The sequence below is a fragment of the Pseudorca crassidens genome, chromosome 16 (assembly GCF_039906515.1).
Source record: "Pseudorca crassidens isolate mPseCra1 chromosome 16, mPseCra1.hap1, whole genome shotgun sequence".
Taxonomy (NCBI): domain Eukaryota; kingdom Metazoa; phylum Chordata; class Mammalia; order Artiodactyla; family Delphinidae; genus Pseudorca; species Pseudorca crassidens.
The window spans coordinates 881396-899212 of NC_090311.1; the positions used below are offsets into that span (position 1 = coordinate 881396).

Below are 17817 nucleotides of genomic sequence, written 5' to 3' on the forward strand. Positions count from 1 at the left end.
CTTAAAGGATCACGAACAGACCCCAAAACAAAATAGGAAGCGAAGACAAAAATTAGTTATTTGGGAAAAAATAACCTCATAAAATAGACACATTTGGGTGAGAATGATCCAGAAAAAAACAGACAAGACATAAATAAACAATATGAGAAATACAAGAGACACCAGCTCTAAAGAGCATCAGAGATTTAAGAGAAGAATAAGAGAATATTATGAACAACTTTTGGACAATATATTCAAAAATACTCGGAGACTCAAGAAGGAAAGAAAACCCAGCGGCCTCATAGCGAAGAAAGGACGATCAATACATTTACATTTCCCCACAAAAAATATTGCTTTTACCATTTTTCTGTTGAATTCTACCAAAATTTCAAGAAACCGTTCATGTCAGTCTATACATGTCTCCCCAGGTAGAAGAAAAAAAAGCCATCCTTCTGCTGGCCAGTCCAGATCCTGACACCCAAACTTCTCAGGAGTAGCAAAGAAAGAAAGAAACATGTAACATTTCATCACCCAGTCTGACCTTAAAAACTTACAGGTATCACAGAGGAACAGATTAAAGGGAAATCGAACTTATAAACATCCAAGATGATGCAGGAAAAAAAGCATTTGATAAAATGCATGCATTCGGGTCTTCCCTGGTGGCGCAGTGGTTGAGAGTCCGCCTGCCGATGCAGGGGACACGGGTTCGTGCCCCGGTCTGGGAAGATCCCACATGCCGCGGAGCGGCTGGGCCCGTGAGCCATGGCCGCTGAACCTGCGCGTCCGGAGCCTGTGCTCCGCAACGGTAGAGGCCACAACAGTGAGAGGCCCGCATACCGCAAAAAAAAAAAAAAAAAAAAGCATGCATCCGTAATAGAAATTCTTAGCAAACCAGGAGTTCTTCTCATCCTGGTGGAGAAAGCCATCCAAATCTAGGGCAAGCTGCTTCCCAGCGGTGCCCCCATAAGGCTGGGACACGGCAGAGAGGCCCACATCAGCGCTTACATCTCTGAGGCGGCCAGACGGGAATGAAGGAAACTGGCATTATTTCGGTTACCTTCACCAGAATGGGAGCACAGCGGGGGCAGGTGTAAATACTCCTGCAAGAGGGAGAGGGGCCAGCAGGGCCCAGCCCTCTGCGACTGGGCCAGCTCAGCAGGTGCACCGGCAGGTGCCCAGCGTGGTGTGTGACTGGGCAGCCGCATGGGCCCGGGAAGCTCTGGCGGCCGTCCCTTTCTTGAGGTCCCCTGGCCCGGCCTCCCCAACCCTGTGAGCCTTTACCTTTGAGAGATTACTGCCATTTCAACTTCACAAAAATGGAAGTCAGCTGTTCACACCACTTCTTGTTGTTTTCATTGAGGTGAGATTCACGTAATATAAAATTAACCATTTAAGCATTCGAACGTCGTGTACCACGGCCTCTGTCTAGTTCCAGGACATTACCACTTCTTGTTATTGTCTCAACAGAAGGGAATGTGAAAAAGGAGAGCAGAGGTAAAGACCACAGAAAGAGAGGCACAGCAAAGAAGGGAGCAAAGGTAGGTGGTCGAGCCCCCGCTGAGGCGGAGAGCCGGGCGGGGCCCGAGGTCCGGCCGTGCCCCCAGGACGCATCCCCAAGGACGCCTGCCTGTCTTTGCAGCGCGTCGTGTCCCGGATCATCCCCCCCGACTGCATCGCGGTCGACGCGGACAACTTCAGATGTATCCTTTGCTGCTGCTTCTGCCCTAGACAGCGAGCGTGTGGTCCTGTTTCTCCTTAACCAAGGCCCAGTCGTTGTGGACCCCTACGAGGAGGCCCGAGGCCCAGGTGAGCCCTCCCGCCCACGCACAAGCCATACGCCGCCCACAGCACTCGGAGCATCGTGGACCGGGTGCCTCGGCCTCTGCTGCCACCCGGCCCTCCGTGACCTCCTGCTACACTGACGGTGGGCGGGAGGGGGACACTGGTGTGCTCCGAGACCCCGCCCTCACCGTCTGCGGCCAGTCAGGGCGACGGCTGTGTGACCTGGGCCCGAGGCGGCGCCGTGCCCCACTCCGGGCCTGCGGCTGTGGCTGAGGGCTGCCTCTGCGGCTCGGGGACAGGATTCCTCAGCTCCTCTTTTGCTGAGCTGGTGTTTTCATCTCTCCACAAAGGAGGGAAGGAGTACTAAGATTTCCACTCCCCCGGGGCCCCCGTCTGTGAGGGCCTAAGGCCCAGGCCGCCCTGCCACGCCAAGAGCCGCCAAGGGCACCGGGACCGCCCGTGCCCACACGCGCGGTGCGCCTAAGTTTTCTCACCATCCGATTCTGGCTGCAGAAATGCTGACTCCTGTCTCCGTGACCCGGGAAATTTTGGAAAGATACCGAGACACGTTCACTGCGAGATGGGCGGGGCATCTGGGGAAGAAGCAGTTTCCCAGGTTGGCATCTGGGTTCCTGGGACGCCGTCCTGCGGTGGCTGGGGTGCGCCAGCCCGAGGGGCGCTCCGCATGCGGCCCCTTCCCCCCTCCCCGTCCCGCCGAGGCTCCCTCCTGCCCTGACCCCCACTTCTGTCCTGTCAGACCCTTCCCTCTGGTGCATGGAGGCGCCTAGATCCCCAGATCCTGGATGCGGACCTGGGCCCCCGCCGCGTGTGCGCCCCTGCACAAGGGCCGGGCGCCTCCAGGCGGGGCCTCGCGGAGGGGGCGGGGGCCCCAGAGGGCGGGGCGCGGTGGAGGGGAGGGGCTCTGTCGGGGCGGGGCCCAGGAGGGGCGGGGCCCTCTGGGGCAGGGACCTGGGCTCCTTGGCCGGACGGAAGACCCTCTGCGGCTTTTCAGAGTAACCGCCCCGGGGGCTGGGTGTGGAACGGAACGCGGGGACGGTCTGCTCCGGATCGCGTCCTTAGCCCGCGGCTCCCGCAGGCACCCACCCCGGGTCTCCCTCCTTCCCTTGGCAGCCAGGCAGAGTGGGAGCAGCTGCTGGGCAGCTGCGGAGGCTTTTTCTTCTACGGGATGGAGAGCTTCCTGTCCCACATATTGGTAGAAAGGTTGGCCGCCATGAACTTGGAAGGTGAGACCCCCCAAAAGCCCGCCTCTCTGCCAGACCCGCCGGCACAAGTCGAATCCACACGGGGACAGAGCAGGGCGCCCCTGTGTCTTATCAGGTGGCGCCCCTGTGCTCTGATGGCGGGCTGGGGGGGCGCTTTAGGAAGGCACAGCGGGGCCTGGCCAGGGTCAGGCGTGGGGGGTCACCCCTCTAGGGCTGGGCCTGCAGAGCGCAGGAAGGCTGGGGGGCGCTTCCGGAAAGTGCTGGTCGCAGCCCCTCCCGCCAGTTGTTCTCCTTGAGATGCAGGCACGCCGGCCCCGTTTTCCCTCCCGCTGCCCACTGGCCCCTGCGCCACCCAGCCCACCCCCAGGGTGCCCGTGAGTGTCGTCCGGCCTGCCCTCAGGTGACCTTCTCCTGAGGGGACTGCTGGGTAGCTGGCCACTGTGCACGGTTGAGTGGGGGCCTTTTCAGGGACCCCTCAGAGAGGCCCCTACCCTTGGGGTGTGTGGCACAGGTGGACACTGTCCGTGGTCGGGATACCTGAACCCAGCCCGTCACCCCATCTCCTCCCTAGGCCCTGCCGATATGGGTGGGGTCCGCACGTTCTTACCCCAGGGGAAGGTAGAAACAGGCTTCTCTGAAACTTGAATTCTAGACCTTCTCAGACGAGCGGTGAGTGACACTGAAGAAATCATAGGCTCCCAGGCGCCTGTAGGGGTGACAGCATCGCTGGGTGCCCCCGCCGTTCCCAGCCAGGCCTGTCCTCACACAGCTGGAGGCTCTGCCCCCTCTGGGGACGGCCCCTGACGCTTGGCCTCAGCATCTGTGGGGCTTTCCGCCCACCCACATCCAAGAGCTGCGTTTTGGACACTGGCCCCGTTTCAGTGGGCACACGGGGCCAGGGCCACCGACGCCTAGCCCCTGGCAAGCCGGAGTGCCTCATGGGTGGCCTCTGGGAGCCAAGACCCCTCTGCGAGGCAGGGAGAGCTGTGGCAGGCCCCGGGGTGGGCTTCCCTCCCTCACCCGGCCCGGTCACCCAAGGAGGACGTGAAGGGTGTGGGTCGGCCAAGGCAAATAACGGCCGGCTTGCCCGTGCAGCCCACGCGACCCAGGACGGGGACGAGTGGTGTCGGAGCCTCGGTCGGGTCAGGCCGAGTTCCCGCTATCCTCCTCGCCCTGGGTGACACCCCCGCCTGCACGGCGCCCTCACCCTGGGTGCCCTGCCACTGAGCCGCCCCTCCTGTGACCACAGAGTGCCAGATGGTGGTGCTGCTGGACCTGGCGCGGTCCTGCGAGAGCACGCGGCGCCACGTGGAGTCCTCGCAGAACAAGAGGTGCCCGGGGTCCCCTCCGCTCGGGCTTAAGCCTGCAGCCTGGCCTCCGGCAGCTGACGAGGGACCTGGGGGGGCATATGAGCCACGGCTGTCCGCCTGGGGCACTGTCCTTGCACCCCCTGGGCAGCTGGGATGCCGTGATCCGGCCCCCAGACCCTGCCTGGCAGAGTCCCAGGGCGGGGGGATGGATGGACGGCGCCTGCCTGGAACCTCAGGCAGCTGGGTTTGGGCCAGGAAGCAGACGGCTGGCAACTGGGAGGACACCCTGGCTTCAGGGCTCCCCGTGTCACCTGTCACCCCCCCCCCACCCAGGGCCTCTGTGGGCTGCAGGCGGGCGGAGCAGAGGACACCCTCTGGCGGGGTTCCCCTCCTGGCCCCACACCCCATGACTGGGAGCGCCCAGGGGGACTTGGCAGGGCTCGGAAATGCCTTTTCTTGTTAAATGGTATTTAATTGTGTGGGGGGCGGGGGCGGGGGCGGGGGAGGAATTCTCGGTTCTTTCGAGAACCCTAAGAGCTGTCAGTCCAAACACCCGGTCCAACACTTGGCGCTCTTCGGGCTGTGGGTGGAGGAGGGCTCGGACCGGGCCCTTTGGTGCTGGCCCGGCCCCCAGGAGCTCGGTCCCCTGCAGCGCACCCCGACTGTCCTTGGAGGGGCCCGTCGAGACGGCCGTCCTCCTGAGTCTGGTGGGGGTCAGGAGCATCGTGGCGAACCAGTGGCCGACGGTCCTGCGGGACAACGCGACGCGGGCCAGCATCCTGTGGGAAAGTGAGTCGTGCCGGCAGCCGCCCGTCCTGCAGCCCCGCGGGGCTCCCGGAAGCCTGTGGGCTGTTAACGGTCCCTCTGAAGGGCTGCTTCTTCTCCAGATCTGTTGACAGCTGGCAAGCCGATCGGGAGAACGACCCGCCTCCTTCAGAAGAGGGGAACCGGTGAAACTGTCCACCACGGTGATTAGAAACGGCCCTCCCTCCTTGCTCGTCCCTCGGGCTGCAGGGTCAGGGGTCCCCCACTTCTCCCGTTTCTGCACAGCCTCCTACAGGCCACTGCCTACAGTGAGATCTGGCTTCGAATGTCTTTACGGAAACACACATGGGTCACGTCTTCATCTTCAAAACAGCTCAAGTCCCACAAATCCAAAAGCCCTGGTGTGTTCTCTGGGAGGCGGGGAGCCCACCCACTCCTCCTTCAAGGCAAATGGAGCCCTGAAGTCCATGTGTGGCAGCGGCCTTACACGCGGATTCTGGTGTAAAAACCTTAAATGCAGCGCGAGGGAGTCTGAGCTTTAGCAATACGTTGATTGGAGAATCTACCGTAACTAAGAAAGGTTCATCCCAGGGTCATTTAAATCATGAAATTTTCAAATATACAAGGCGAAAGGGGCTTCAAATTCAAAACTCACATGGTCCACGGGTGCCCGGGAGGTAGTTGCCGAACAACAAAAGCTCGTGGAGCGAGCGCGCAGATGAGCGAGTGAAGGTGTGAGGGGTGGGCGAGCGCTGGCCTCTGGCTGCTGCCTCCGCGCCCGGCGTCCCCGTCCGGGCTGCGACCAGCGGCAGGGCCAGCAGCACCCTCACCTCTGCTGTGCTCCCCGCATGCGCCGTGAGCCTTGGTTGGGCCGCAGGCATCCTGTCCCCGTGAGCCCCGCGTTTCACAAGCCCGCCTGCTCTCCCCACAGATGAGGCTCTGCAGACCTGGGAGGACAGGCTGGTGCTCTTCCGGCCGCAGCCGCAGGGCTCGGAGCGGCTCCCCGTCACCCTCAACCTGGTCCTCTACGGGCTGCCGCACCAGGCCATCGTGTGATGGGGCCGCGCCTCCCCACAGCCTGTCCCCACCATCCGCCATCCCCCTCCCTGGTGTCCCCGGCCCCTCCGCCCGTGACCTCCTCCCAGGCTGCGCTGCCAGAGCCCACCCCCACCCCGCCCGGCCCCCGTTCTGCACAGGGCAGCAACCTGCTTCTCCCTCCACGGTGAAGCCAGGGCCCTGTCGGCGGGAGGAAAGCATCTTGGGGGGCTCGGCAGCACGGGTTGGGGGAGGAATGCGTCCAGGTCCACCCCACAGCGGCCTGGGCCCCCGGGTCCCTTGTGCCCCGGCTGCTAGACCAGAATCGCTGGGAGGCAGAGTCTGTTGAAGTGCTTTAGTAAACAGCTGCGTCACCTCCGAGCTGTGTTTCTGTGCCCCTGGAAGCAGGGACCAGCTCTGGTTCTGCACCCCCGGCCGACGCACACGCCAGCACTGCCCAGCACCTCAAAACTCAAAGAGAGGAAGTGGCTGTGTGAAATGAGCCCCCAGGCCTCCCCTCCCTGCCCAGAGCTTTCCACGGGGTGGGGACTCACGTCCCGGGCAGAGGCGACCGTATCCTCAGGGCTCCCAGGGTCCCAGCCCGGGACCTCGCCCACTCAGTTCCACGGGGCTTTGCCAAGGAGATGTGAGGGGGTGGGACGTCCGCTGCAAATGCATCTCAGTGGAGTGGCCGGCACTACCCTTGCCAGCCCTGGCGTCCCGGGCAGGGGGCAGGCGGGAAGAGCCAGTGGGCAGACTGGGTCCAGGACCTCATTTCCCCTGAATCACGGGACCAGAAATGGCCGTGTGAACATGCCAGGAATCCTCGGGGAGGCGGGGGCGGGCCTGCGACGCCCTGTTTGTCCTGCTCCTCGCTGACCACTCCTGGTGCGTCACAGTCTGTGGTCACCTCCAACCACCGGGCTGGGAATCCCTGGAGAGGGGCACTGTCCAGCGCCAGGCCGTGGCGGGGCCAGCAGGTGCTTGCAGAGCGAAGGGATGAGCGGGCGCGCCTCGGAGGCTGAGCCCAGGAGGCTGAGGGCGTCACGGGCTGCAGGGTGACTGCAGCTTCCAGAGACGGGAGTGGGGAGGGGCCCCATCCCTGATCTCAGAGCCCCCACTACTACGGGACGTGCAGCAGAGCCTCCTCCAGAGCTGGACGTCCAGCCACCACCTGTGGGCACCGCTCTGGGCAAAGTGAGCCCTGGGAGAGGCCACTGTCCCCAGAGGTGGACACTCAGCTGGAGCTGAAGGTGGCCATAGGATGACAGATGCCACAGTCACCGGGAGAGCTCCTCACACCGTGCCCAGGCCAGCCTGGCCCACGTGTGGGCAGCAGACTGGCCAGGACCCTGCGTCCCGAGAGCCCCCAGGTCTGTGGCTGAGGGTCGAGGGTGAGCCCACTCCTGGCCTCTCTGGGGTGGAGCCAGCCCATTAGAGGGCGCACAGGCTGGGGCCGGGGAGGGTCAGAGCCCCTTCTGGCATGGGTCCTGGCAGGCAGCCCCCCAGATCCGCTGAGGCCAGGCCGCAGAGTGCACGGTCTGGGCCGCTGGCCCCGGGGCTGCTCGGGTGCCGTCTCCAGGGCGCCCAGGTGTTCCTGGGGCTCCCGGGCCCATCCTGCCAGGCTCCGAGCACAGGTGCAGTGTCCACACAGAAGTCATGTCCCCAACAAGGCCTCAAGTCCCCTGCCTGCCTCGCCTACCTCTGGGGCCACGTGGCAGATGGAAGAAGCCACCCAGTGGCCAGAGGATGCCAAGTCCCAGGCTGACTGACCCTGGTCACCGTCCCGTCTGGGCTGGGAGGCCCAGGAGCTGAGCACGTGGGAGGTGGCACAGCAGGGGAAGGTTCCCCTGGTACGTGAGCAGGCACGGAGCTCCGTCCTGACCTCGTGCCCTGGACACCGGCTGGCGAGACTGCATCCCTGCGGCGTGGCCTCCCTGCTCCTAGGCGCAGAGTGAGCAGTGCTGAGATTCCTGGGCCGAGACACACAACAGCCCAAATAGTAAAAAAAAAAAAAAAAAAAAGGCCCAAATTAAGACCGAGATAAAATATCATTACCATATCTACTAAAACAGCTAAAATGAAAGATAGCGACAAACACCAAATGCTGGGGAAGATGCAAAGAAACTGGGTCTCCCATACGTTACTCCTGGGAATCTAAAATGGGGCAGACCCTCTGGAAAAGAGTTGGGCAGGTTCTCATAAACTGTGGGTGCAGTTAGCATATGGCCCAGCCTCTGCATTTATCCCAGAGAAATGGGAACTTAGGTTCACACAAACACGTGCATGAATGTTTATAGCAGCTCCATCCCCTTAGAGCAAAAACTAGAAACAACCCAAATGCCTTCACTTCTAACAGTTAAGCAAACAGCACATTTACTTGCTAGAATGCCCACGAAGGGCTGGATGGACCTCAAGGGCGTCGTGCTGAGTGGAGAAGCCAACATCAATGAGATCACGCCCTGTGGTATCGTTTATACAACATCCTCAAAGGACAGAACACCTGAGATGGAGAACAGGCCCACTGGAGCCTTGGGGCAAAGCCAGGTTCTGTGCCTCGGTTGTGACAGTGACACAAATCTATACATGGGATAACATTTCACAGAGCCCCTCCGACACACTGACACACAGAGACAGACACACACACACACACACACACAAATGCCTGTTGAAGTGGTGGAAACAGAACCGGGTCCACAGCCCGGATTGCAGCACCAACCTGGGCTCCTGGTTTGCCGCTATCTGGGGCAACTCCCCAGCGGAGTGTGTGCTGTGTAGGATGCGCTGCACTGCCTTTGCTATTTCTGCAACTTCCTGTGAATCTATAATTAATTCACCATAAAATTTTTTTTAAAGCTCATCTTTGATTAGATTGGGAGGTGGTGATTCCCCTCCTTTGTGTTTGATTTTTTTCCTTTTTTCAAATATATACACATGCTTGTTCCAGTTTTTTTTTTTTTTTTAAAGCACTAACTAATGACCAGGGAATAAATTCAAATCAAGCAGCGTTGGAAATACGAGCTTTCTTCTAGAAAGATGTTGGCAGCCACCCAAACAACAAGAATAAAAGCTTCTGGGAATATTTCATCTGTGCAGTGTCACATTTTTCACCTGGTGCTGCATCTGCTCCTGTGAGAAATGTTCAACGGTGAGTGCCGTTCCGTGTACCAAAGCCGCTACAATAACTTTCTGAATTATGTCCCAGCGACATAACAAATCACAGCATCAATTAGCTCCTATAACAGAAGTGGCATTCCGTAATATATCCAAGCATGAAAGAACTGCGTAACCCTAAAAACTATAAGGAGAAGAAAGATCGCTTGGAATTTATTGGTAATAATAGGAGACAGAATGTAATTTGAATGGTGGACAGCCCTTCAGCCCTTTGAGAAAGGACGACCAGATCTGCAAGTTCTAAACGTTCCAGAAAGGACGCAGGTGGATGACGGGGCGCCCTGGCACGGGGCACGGGGGGCCGGGGGCCCCGGGAGATCCCGCCACTGCCCTCGCCCAGCCTCCGACTTCCCCATCGGCAGTCGGCTCTGGTCCAAGCTGAGCTCCAGAATCCGGATGGGCTCCACGGCCTTGAGCTGGTCGCCCAGGAGCCCCAGCCCCTCCCCCGGAAAGTGCAGCACCCAGGGCGGGCCGGATGGGGAGGAGCGGGGCCCAGCATCGTCCTCGCAGCCGCTCTGCCTGCGTCCAGGCCCCGCCCCCGCCCCCTCCCACCGGGTCCCCGGCGGCAGCGTCGGTCCCTCACCCGCGGCAGCCGGCGAATCGGACCGGTCGGTTCCTGCTCGTCAGTCACCTGCTTAAAAGTTCAGTTTGTTTTCCGAATTTATGTCTTGGAAATAGTGATTTTCATATTTTTAAAATATGGAGTTTCTTTTCACAATATGTTATATTGTAGGAAATTGGGGGGGGGATTAAAGGGAGAAAAGCCCTCAGAGCCACACAAAGGCAGAAACCCATGTTCTGATGGTTTCTGGATTTTTCTCTGTGTTTTTGCACAGTGAGCTCCTGGGTGGTTTCACACAACATGGTAAAGGACTTCCCATTTCAAGATATTAATCAGAAACCTCGTTCAAAGCATTCCTACCCTCACACAGGCTGCTTGCAAACACGACAGATCTGATGCACGGGGACGAGGGTCCTTCGGGCTTGGAGGGGAAGCGGGGGGACCGGAGGGTGAGTGGGGGCATTAGCAGACTGGGCTGGGGGCCCGGGGACGGTGGGCTCTGGAGCTGGGCCAGCCGGGCTGTGGGGGGCTCATGCTTGTAGGACCTGCCTCGTGGGTGGTCCCAGCTCCCGGCCGGGTCTGCACCTCCATCCTCATCGAATCCCGAGGAACAGCGTCACCAAGCACAGACCAAGGTCCACCTTCCATGACGTGGCCACCGCTTTCGCCGCGTGGGAGACCCTGGCCTTGGTATGCCATGGCCCCGGGCTCACACCTCCAGGCACGGGCTCTCTGAGCTCCTGGACCGCCCCCCCCCACCCCGGGATTCCCATCTGAGGGCACGGCTGCCCCTCACCACGCTTCCCAGGAGCCTGTGCTTCCTGTGGTTCCGGCCAGCTCCCCCATCCACCTGGGGCCTGGGGAGCCCGGGCCCACCCTCCTCTGCCAGCGGTTAATTCACAATCACAGCTAAAGCAGCCCTTCCAGGTTGATCTGGATTAAGAAATTGGCAGGTTAATAAAGCTAAAATGTTCATAGGCGCTTGTATATAAATTTCTATTAAGTTCCCTCATTCAACGCTGGTCTCTAATAGTTTAATTTCTATATTAAATAATTAAAACTCTATTTTCAATTACTGTGAACAATTGTTTTCCTTAATGATCGTCCTGGAGGAGCCAGTAATTTTATATCTTGTAAAAATGATTAACTGGCATCATTATCCCATATCTCTGAAATATAACCCAGCCGCTTCAAGAAAGGCCATCTGTATTCAATTAATGTTCCCTTGCATTAAGACATACAGTATTACTTCATGCCGTGCACAGCCCACTGTCCTCTCATTTTATTATGACGATGATGGAGATAGAAACAACCAGTTTAATTATCCCGTTTCCAGCAGAGAAATCAATTTTCAATACGTCTCCACCCTTAAAAAGAAGGCGGCGGCGTGGTTCCTGGGAAGTGACGCCTGCAAGCTCCCTCCCAGCTCGGGCCTGACTGCAGACCCCGGGGCTTCTCCACGGGCCAGCCCTTCTGTGTAGAGCGCTTCCGTGGGGCAGACTCTGGGAGGGGCCTGTGACCCCCACCTCCAGGGGTCTGTCCTGTGCGGGTGCTGCCTGCCCCTCCCCTCCCCCCAGCATCACTCTGGTCCCCAAGGCCCCCATGCCCAGCAGCAGGTGTCCCTGGGGACAGCCCTGCTCACTGCACCAACGCTGACCTCAGATGGACCGGGTGCCCACGCAGACTCGGAGGGGGTCCCGGGGGATGTACTGCAGCGTGCAGCCCGCCCCTTGGTCAGGGTGATTCAAGGGATGCGTCCTGCCTTGCCAATCAATCACACGGCTCTCTCGGCCAATATAATCTAATTGTTTGACATTTTTATCACAATTCATTGAGACCAAAGGGAGATGAGGAGATTAATACCCCCGTGCGGTTGGCTAATGGCTGGGAAGGAGCTGATGGGAGCTCTTAAATTTTCTTATTATAGATTTTAATTCTTTGTGACACGAGGTGAGAGATGGCAACGGGATAATGAGGTAGAGGCCCCCTCTGCCCCGGTGCCCCGAGATCAGGGGTCTGCTGGGCCTGCGCAGGCCCTCCCCACGGGGGAGACTCTGGCCTCTGCAGGAGGGGCAGCTGTGCCTGGACGGGCCCAGGCTCTGAGGAGAGGCTGCGGGGGGAGGCTGGGAATACTGGATACGGGGGCTGGGACAGTGAGGACAGGGCCCCAGGCAGGCGGGGAGATGCGGCGCGGAGGCAGGGAAAGCCGAGCGAGAAGGACAGTGTTTGGCCTCTGCCACTGCCTCTGGGGACCGTGTCATGACACTGTCTGCGTGGACGTCACTGACACGGACAGCCTCCTCTGGTTGTGATGTAACCCGTCACACCTGACCCCTGAGGAACGACAGGGCAGTGACAGGTGATGGGGACAGGTTTCAGGAGCCAGGACAAGTGTGGACAGAGAGCCAGTTGTGGCCACAGGTGCAGCCATCCGCTGAGGAGCCGGAATCCTGGCCCAGGCCGCCGTCCACAAGGCTCTCACCCCGGGCTGCCTGTTGCCCCCCGAGCCCTTTCCTCCGATCCACTGCTCACAAGAGATGATTTTGGATTTCCCTGAAAACTGAGCAGAGACATCACCCTTAGAGCCTAAATCTTAGCATTTGAGTAGAAAGTGGAAAGAAGATTTACCTGCAGCCTCTGCTGTTCCGGGGCCAACGTCCAAGCATCAGAGCTCTCACGGCCCCAAGCATCCACGCATCCTGACCACCCAGGCACCCTGGCTGATTCCGTCTGCCCAGCTGCAGCGCCAGTATTACAAAGCTACAGAATCAGCACCTGATCCGCTGGCTCTGGAACCGGTTTAATGAGAAATGAAGACAAAAACAAACGATTTTGCCCAGACGCAGAGCTCAGATTGGTCGGAGGAGAGCCGCCTGGTCCTGATGGGAGCTTGTTCCAGGCAGGGCCGGGAGGGGTCGCATCCTGACGGGGGCTGTCCGCCTCCTGTGTGGCCCCTGCCCTGCCCTCCAGCCCCCCTCCACCCCCGCGCAGTCCTCCTGCCCTCGCTGACCACCACTGCGTGTCCGTCGCCCCGCCGGGCTCCGCCTGCAGCCGGCCCCTCTAGCAGTCCGGGGTGAGGCAGCTCGCAGGCACGCGCACGTCGGTGCGCTCCCGGCAAGGAGATCGGCCGCTGGCTGGTGGGGTCCTCGCCGGCACAGGCCTCTCCCAGTGCAGGGCGGCCCCGAGGAGGCCGCGCTGCTGCGGGGACCAGCCCCAAAGTCCTCGCACTCACGACAGCTCCCACGCAGGCACAGAGATGGCCCCGCGGTGAAGGTCCCGCAGGGTGCAGTCCGCGGTGTAGGCTCGTGAAAGCCAGGGCCACGAGCGGGCGAGGTCGGCTCGCGGATAAGCCCGAGGCTGCGGCCCAGCAAGCTCGTGGTGCGCTTAGGAACCAGTCAGGGGGGACGTGCTCAGGGGACGGGGGCGTCACGGCCACCCCGTGGCCAGGACCACCTCGCCCCACGGCCTGCTTCGGGCAGTGCCTGACCGGCCACAACCCTCGGCCCGCTGACCCCGCTGCCGCCCGGCCCCGCGGGCTCGGCCGTCCTCCTGCTGCGTTGCTGGTTTTGCCAACAGACCCACAACCAGCAGGGCAGGCTGTTCCGAACTCACTTCGGCCAGAGAAAATGGTCCTCGAGCTCAAACAAACGCAGGTCTTCCCGGACCCCAGCCCGGCCTCATCAGTCATGACCAACGGCCACTCAGTTCCCAGGAATGTGGGCCTTTGTTGTTCTTATTAATAAAAGTAATCCCTGGGCTTCCCTGGTGGCGCAGTGGTTGGGGGTCCGCCTGCCGATGCAGGGGACACGGGTTCGTGCCCCGGTCCAGGAAGATCCCACATGCCGCGGAGCGCCTGGGCCCGTGAGCCAAGGCCGCTGGGCCTGCGTGTCCGGAGCCTGTGCTCCGCAACGGGAGAGGCCGCAAAAGTGAGAGGCCCGCGTACCGCAAAAATAAATAAATAAATAAAAGTAATCCCTGCTCATAGAAAAAACCGAAGAGCTTAGCAGAGGCTATAGGAAGGAAGGCAAGATCTGCCCGCCCCTTCCACTCCAAGCCCCGCCCGTCCTCCCCAGGCTCCTCCCCAGGGCAGGGTTTGGTGCCACGGGTACTTCCAGGACTTTTCTCTGGGTAAGTGTCCATATATTTAATGATGAAATGACACGCAGATTTCCCCAAAGTGTTAGTATATTAGAAGTGCTGTCATAGCGGGGTCCCCCCACTTTGCATGTCTTCGTGGGCGTCTCGCACTTCATACACGGCCGCACCCCTGGTTACTGTGCTCCCAGGATACAAGCAGTCTGTTTATTTTGGTGAAACTATTGATATCTTCTTTGTGAGTAATGTATGGTCAACTCACGTAACTCTGTCATGCCTCCGCGTTCAGGACGGAGAACTGGATACATTTATTAGACCCCAGCATTGATCGTTTATCCTTCCCGTCCCGCAGCTGACTTGGGCCTTCATGGATGGGGAAGGTGAGTTAAAGTTCATGACCACAACTGCGTCTCTTTTTGCTTCTTTGTGCATTTCTGTCATTTTTAAGGATTTTGGTGCCAGGTTTGTCTTCAGAACAGCTTGTAGCTTCCACTGTTGTCAACTGTAGCTTTGTCTCGAGATGACAGAGGTTTTACTGTCTGGCCCACGGTTTCTGCTCACAGGTGTCTGTACGTCAGCCACAAACTGTGTTTGTCCGGCAGGGACAGCCCTACCTTCCTCGCCTGGACGGCCCAGGACTCCCGGGGGAGCTCCTGGGTCCCCACGTTGTGCCCCAGCCAAAGGAGACTAAAAAGCAGACCGGGTGACAAAGGATGAGAAACGGGGGAGCCGCAGGCGAGAAGGAAAGCAAGACAAAGTGAGATCACGAAGGCCGAAGACACCTGCCGCAGCGCCACACACCAGCAGGATTAACACAGAAACCTTCAGGTCCGGTCTGCCTGCAGCAATTTGTCCTAACAAGGATATCAGAGGTTTTGCATGTGTACCCCGTGGTCTTCCCAGTATAACTGCTAAAGATGACACCCGTTACGGGACACCCACAAACCTGGTCTGCAGGACTGAGCAATTCCGGGCCCTGAACAGCGGTTCTATGAAGATGCCGTGACACAGGCCCCGTGGGAAAAGGCGCACAGACAGGAGTGTGTGTGTGTGAGCGTGTGTGTTAGTTCTGTGGGGGGCGGATCTTATAGAGAGTGAGACCTCCCACATGCGGGGTCTTTTGTGCGTTCTGTCCTTGGGGGTCGCTGTCCCCGGGGCCTGGGGCAGTGTCTTCCCCCCAGCAGGTGCTCACTCAGCAGTCGTATGAACGAGTGAAGGAGGGTGAGTGGACAGAGGTGGAAAGGACGCTGGCCACACCGCCACCTGGGGCTGAGGGCTGAGACGCGGCAGACAGTTACTTTCTTCATTGTGTTCGATGTTTCACACCTGGTGTCTGTCACCATAACCAGAAAAAAAGTTTTGTTTGAAAATGCAATTTCTCTCCACCCAAATCTCTGACAGCGGTCATCTCTCCAGAGATGTCAAGAATGCGGCCCCGGCCTGGGGCCAGCAAGGGCTCCCGCTGGTGGAACCACAATCCAAACTCTGCAGTCAGTCGGTCTGCACCATGGCTGGAGCCCACAAAGCACATGGAGTCCCAGTCCGCACCCCTGTGTGCCCGGGACTCCCCTCTATGTGCCCAAGACCCCCCACCCCGTGTGCCCAGAGGCCCCTGAATGTCCAGGCCCAGGCTGGGTGGAGGCTCTCCCTTGGCCCTCGGGTGGCAGGGCAGGGGCTGCAGGGGAAATCTTGGCGACCCTCTGGGGTGGGGCCTTGGGGAGGGACGGGGCCTTGGGGAATATCCATGTTCACATTTGTGCCTCTAGGGGGAGCCGCAGGGACACCGCACACAGACTGAGTCGGGGACCCGGCAGCCGCCTGCCTTCTGCCTTTGGGCCGGGCAGGGATGCAGGGCTTGGCCTCCGTGGTCTGGCCCAAGTCCCCTTCGGTGACATCTGCCCTCTGCCCTGGCCTCCGTCTCTTTAGGCAGCTGGATGTTTCCAGCCCCTGCCTACTGCTCCCTTGGGGGCTTCCTGGGGTCTTTCCAGGGGTGGAAATCCCAGGGTGTCAGGTGAGGCCGCCACGTGGGCTCCCAGAGACCTGTGAGGACAGCCGTGTGGTGGCTGGGGTCCGGCCTGCCCGTGCGGGCCTCTCTCCTCGGTTTGTAAGTCTTCCCTTGAGAGCAGGAGAAACCAGCCTCAATTCCTACCCTCCCGGAGGCTCAGCTCTCCGTCCCTTCCTCAGGGAGCCTCTGGGAGTCCCTAGGCCCCTCCTTGTCCCAGGACCCTGAGTAAGTGCCCAGAGGCCTTTCCCGCCAGCTTGTCCCTGCCACTGGAGGGCAGGGGCTTGCATTCAGTCTCTGCCCCTCAAGTCTCCGTGCACGACCTGGAGACGGGCACTGGGACACACTCCTTGTCTGCCCCATAAACCAGGTAAAGTGACAGTGAGGAAATCACGAGGATCCCTCCAGTGTCACCCAAATAAACGCTTGTCCCAACTAGAGACTTCAAAGCATAAATTGTCCTCCTCACTTGGGGGTCTGGAAAGAGCCCCATGTTACCCTCTGCTCATATATTAGCCAGCTTCTGCTCAGTAACACTGTATAAGAAACACCCGCACCACCAGATCTCGCTCTTCCCACCTGGGGCAGGTCTGGGACACGCCATTCTCATGCTGAGACAAAGAGCGAGGAAACTGGTGGACACGAGGGATCCTAAGATTCCACTTGGGCTGGCGTCCGTCCTGCCCACCTTTCCCCGGCCACAGCGATCCCATGGCCAAGCTGGTCATCAGCTGGTCATCAGGAGAGAGAGTGGGGTCTTCCCAGGAGAAGCAGAGCCAGTCCCCTGGGCCGGGCAGGATGGATTAACTTCCTTAGCTGAACAACCTCTCCTGGGCCCTTTGTAGGAAGAGGCAGCTCACTGGGCCCCTGCAGACCAAGCCACATACTGATGCCACAGGCCACCAGCGCCTGGGGGTGCCCATACCCCCTACCCCCGTGGCAGAGGGGTTTAGTGGCCGGGCAGCCGCACACAGCCTCTGAGCCTTTGGGGGTCATGTGCCGGACCAGCTCCCGGGCCCAGTTCACTCCCCTCCCCAGCCGTGCTGGATGCACTGCCCGGGCAGCGGGCAGCCTGGGCTGGGAGCCGGAGCCCCTCGTGTGTTGCCAGGGGTGTTCTCTGCCTCGAAGTCAGGGGCGTTATTCACAGCCTGGCTGTTCCTCGTGTATAGGAGCCTACAGGACAGGCTGCCCAGTCAGGGCAAACAGTAGCCCTGACCTGTGCACCGGCTGTAAAGCTTTCCTTAGACCAAGGCCCCCTGTGTGCCGGCCCGGGGAGGGGACCCCATCACTCTTACCTGAAACCCCGCCTGGTCCAACCCTCCATCCGCCACCCAGTGGCCCTTTAAAAGTGCAAATTGGTTCCCATCATAGGCAGCTCCTCCCCTGAAGATTGAACCCCACTTCCTGGGCGGGTCTCCAGGGAAGCTGCCCCTCCCCCAGGTAGCCGCAAGCGCCCTCAGCAGCAGTGCAGGGGTCGCCCTGTCAGCAATGCTGCCCTGCGTCTGTCAGGCTCGGTTATTAATCTGCCTGCCGTCTGCCCCTCTCCGCCATGAGGGCACTTAATAAAGACCTGGGGGTACGAGGACAAAGACGTCGAGGCCCGAGCCCAGGCCCCGCACGGCGGGGTGGGGGGTGATGGGAGGGCACTGGCCACGGCACAGCTGGATCCCTCACCCACCAGGAAGCCCCACCCTGGGGCCGGAGCAGCCTGGAGTGTAGCCAGGAGCCCTTCCGGAAGCGTCTCCTTGGCCAGTGCTGTCCGAGCCCATCCTGGGAGCACAGCACAGGCGCTGGAGCAGACGCCCTAACACAGATCGTGTACTTGGCGCCCAATTAGTGCGTTTGGCACGCGGTCAGACCCCCGGGAGAGCAGCCTCGGGAGAGAGCTCA

General features: G+C 60.0%; 1 protein-coding gene across 1 annotated transcript in view; it reads left to right on the forward strand.

Moving 5' to 3' along the window:
* CFAP46 (cilia and flagella associated protein 46) overlaps positions 1 to 7006 on the forward strand; it is a 90557-nt gene extending 83551 nt beyond the window's left edge. Inside the window, exons 51-59 of the mRNA XM_067708970.1 lie at positions 1447 to 1517; positions 1619 to 1679; positions 1750 to 1785; positions 2275 to 2377; positions 2893 to 3005; positions 4234 to 4315; positions 4947 to 5083; positions 5182 to 5262; positions 5991 to 7006. Of these exons, the coding sequence (XP_067565071.1) occupies positions 1447 to 1517; positions 1619 to 1679; positions 1750 to 1785; positions 2275 to 2377; positions 2893 to 3005; positions 4234 to 4315; positions 4947 to 5083; positions 5182 to 5262; positions 5991 to 6115 (809 nt within the window). The 3' untranslated portion in view covers positions 6116 to 7006. The remainder of the gene's footprint in view (positions 1 to 1446; positions 1518 to 1618; positions 1680 to 1749; positions 1786 to 2274; positions 2378 to 2892; positions 3006 to 4233; positions 4316 to 4946; positions 5084 to 5181; positions 5263 to 5990) is intronic.
* Positions 7007 to 17817: the final 10811 nt, after the last annotated feature.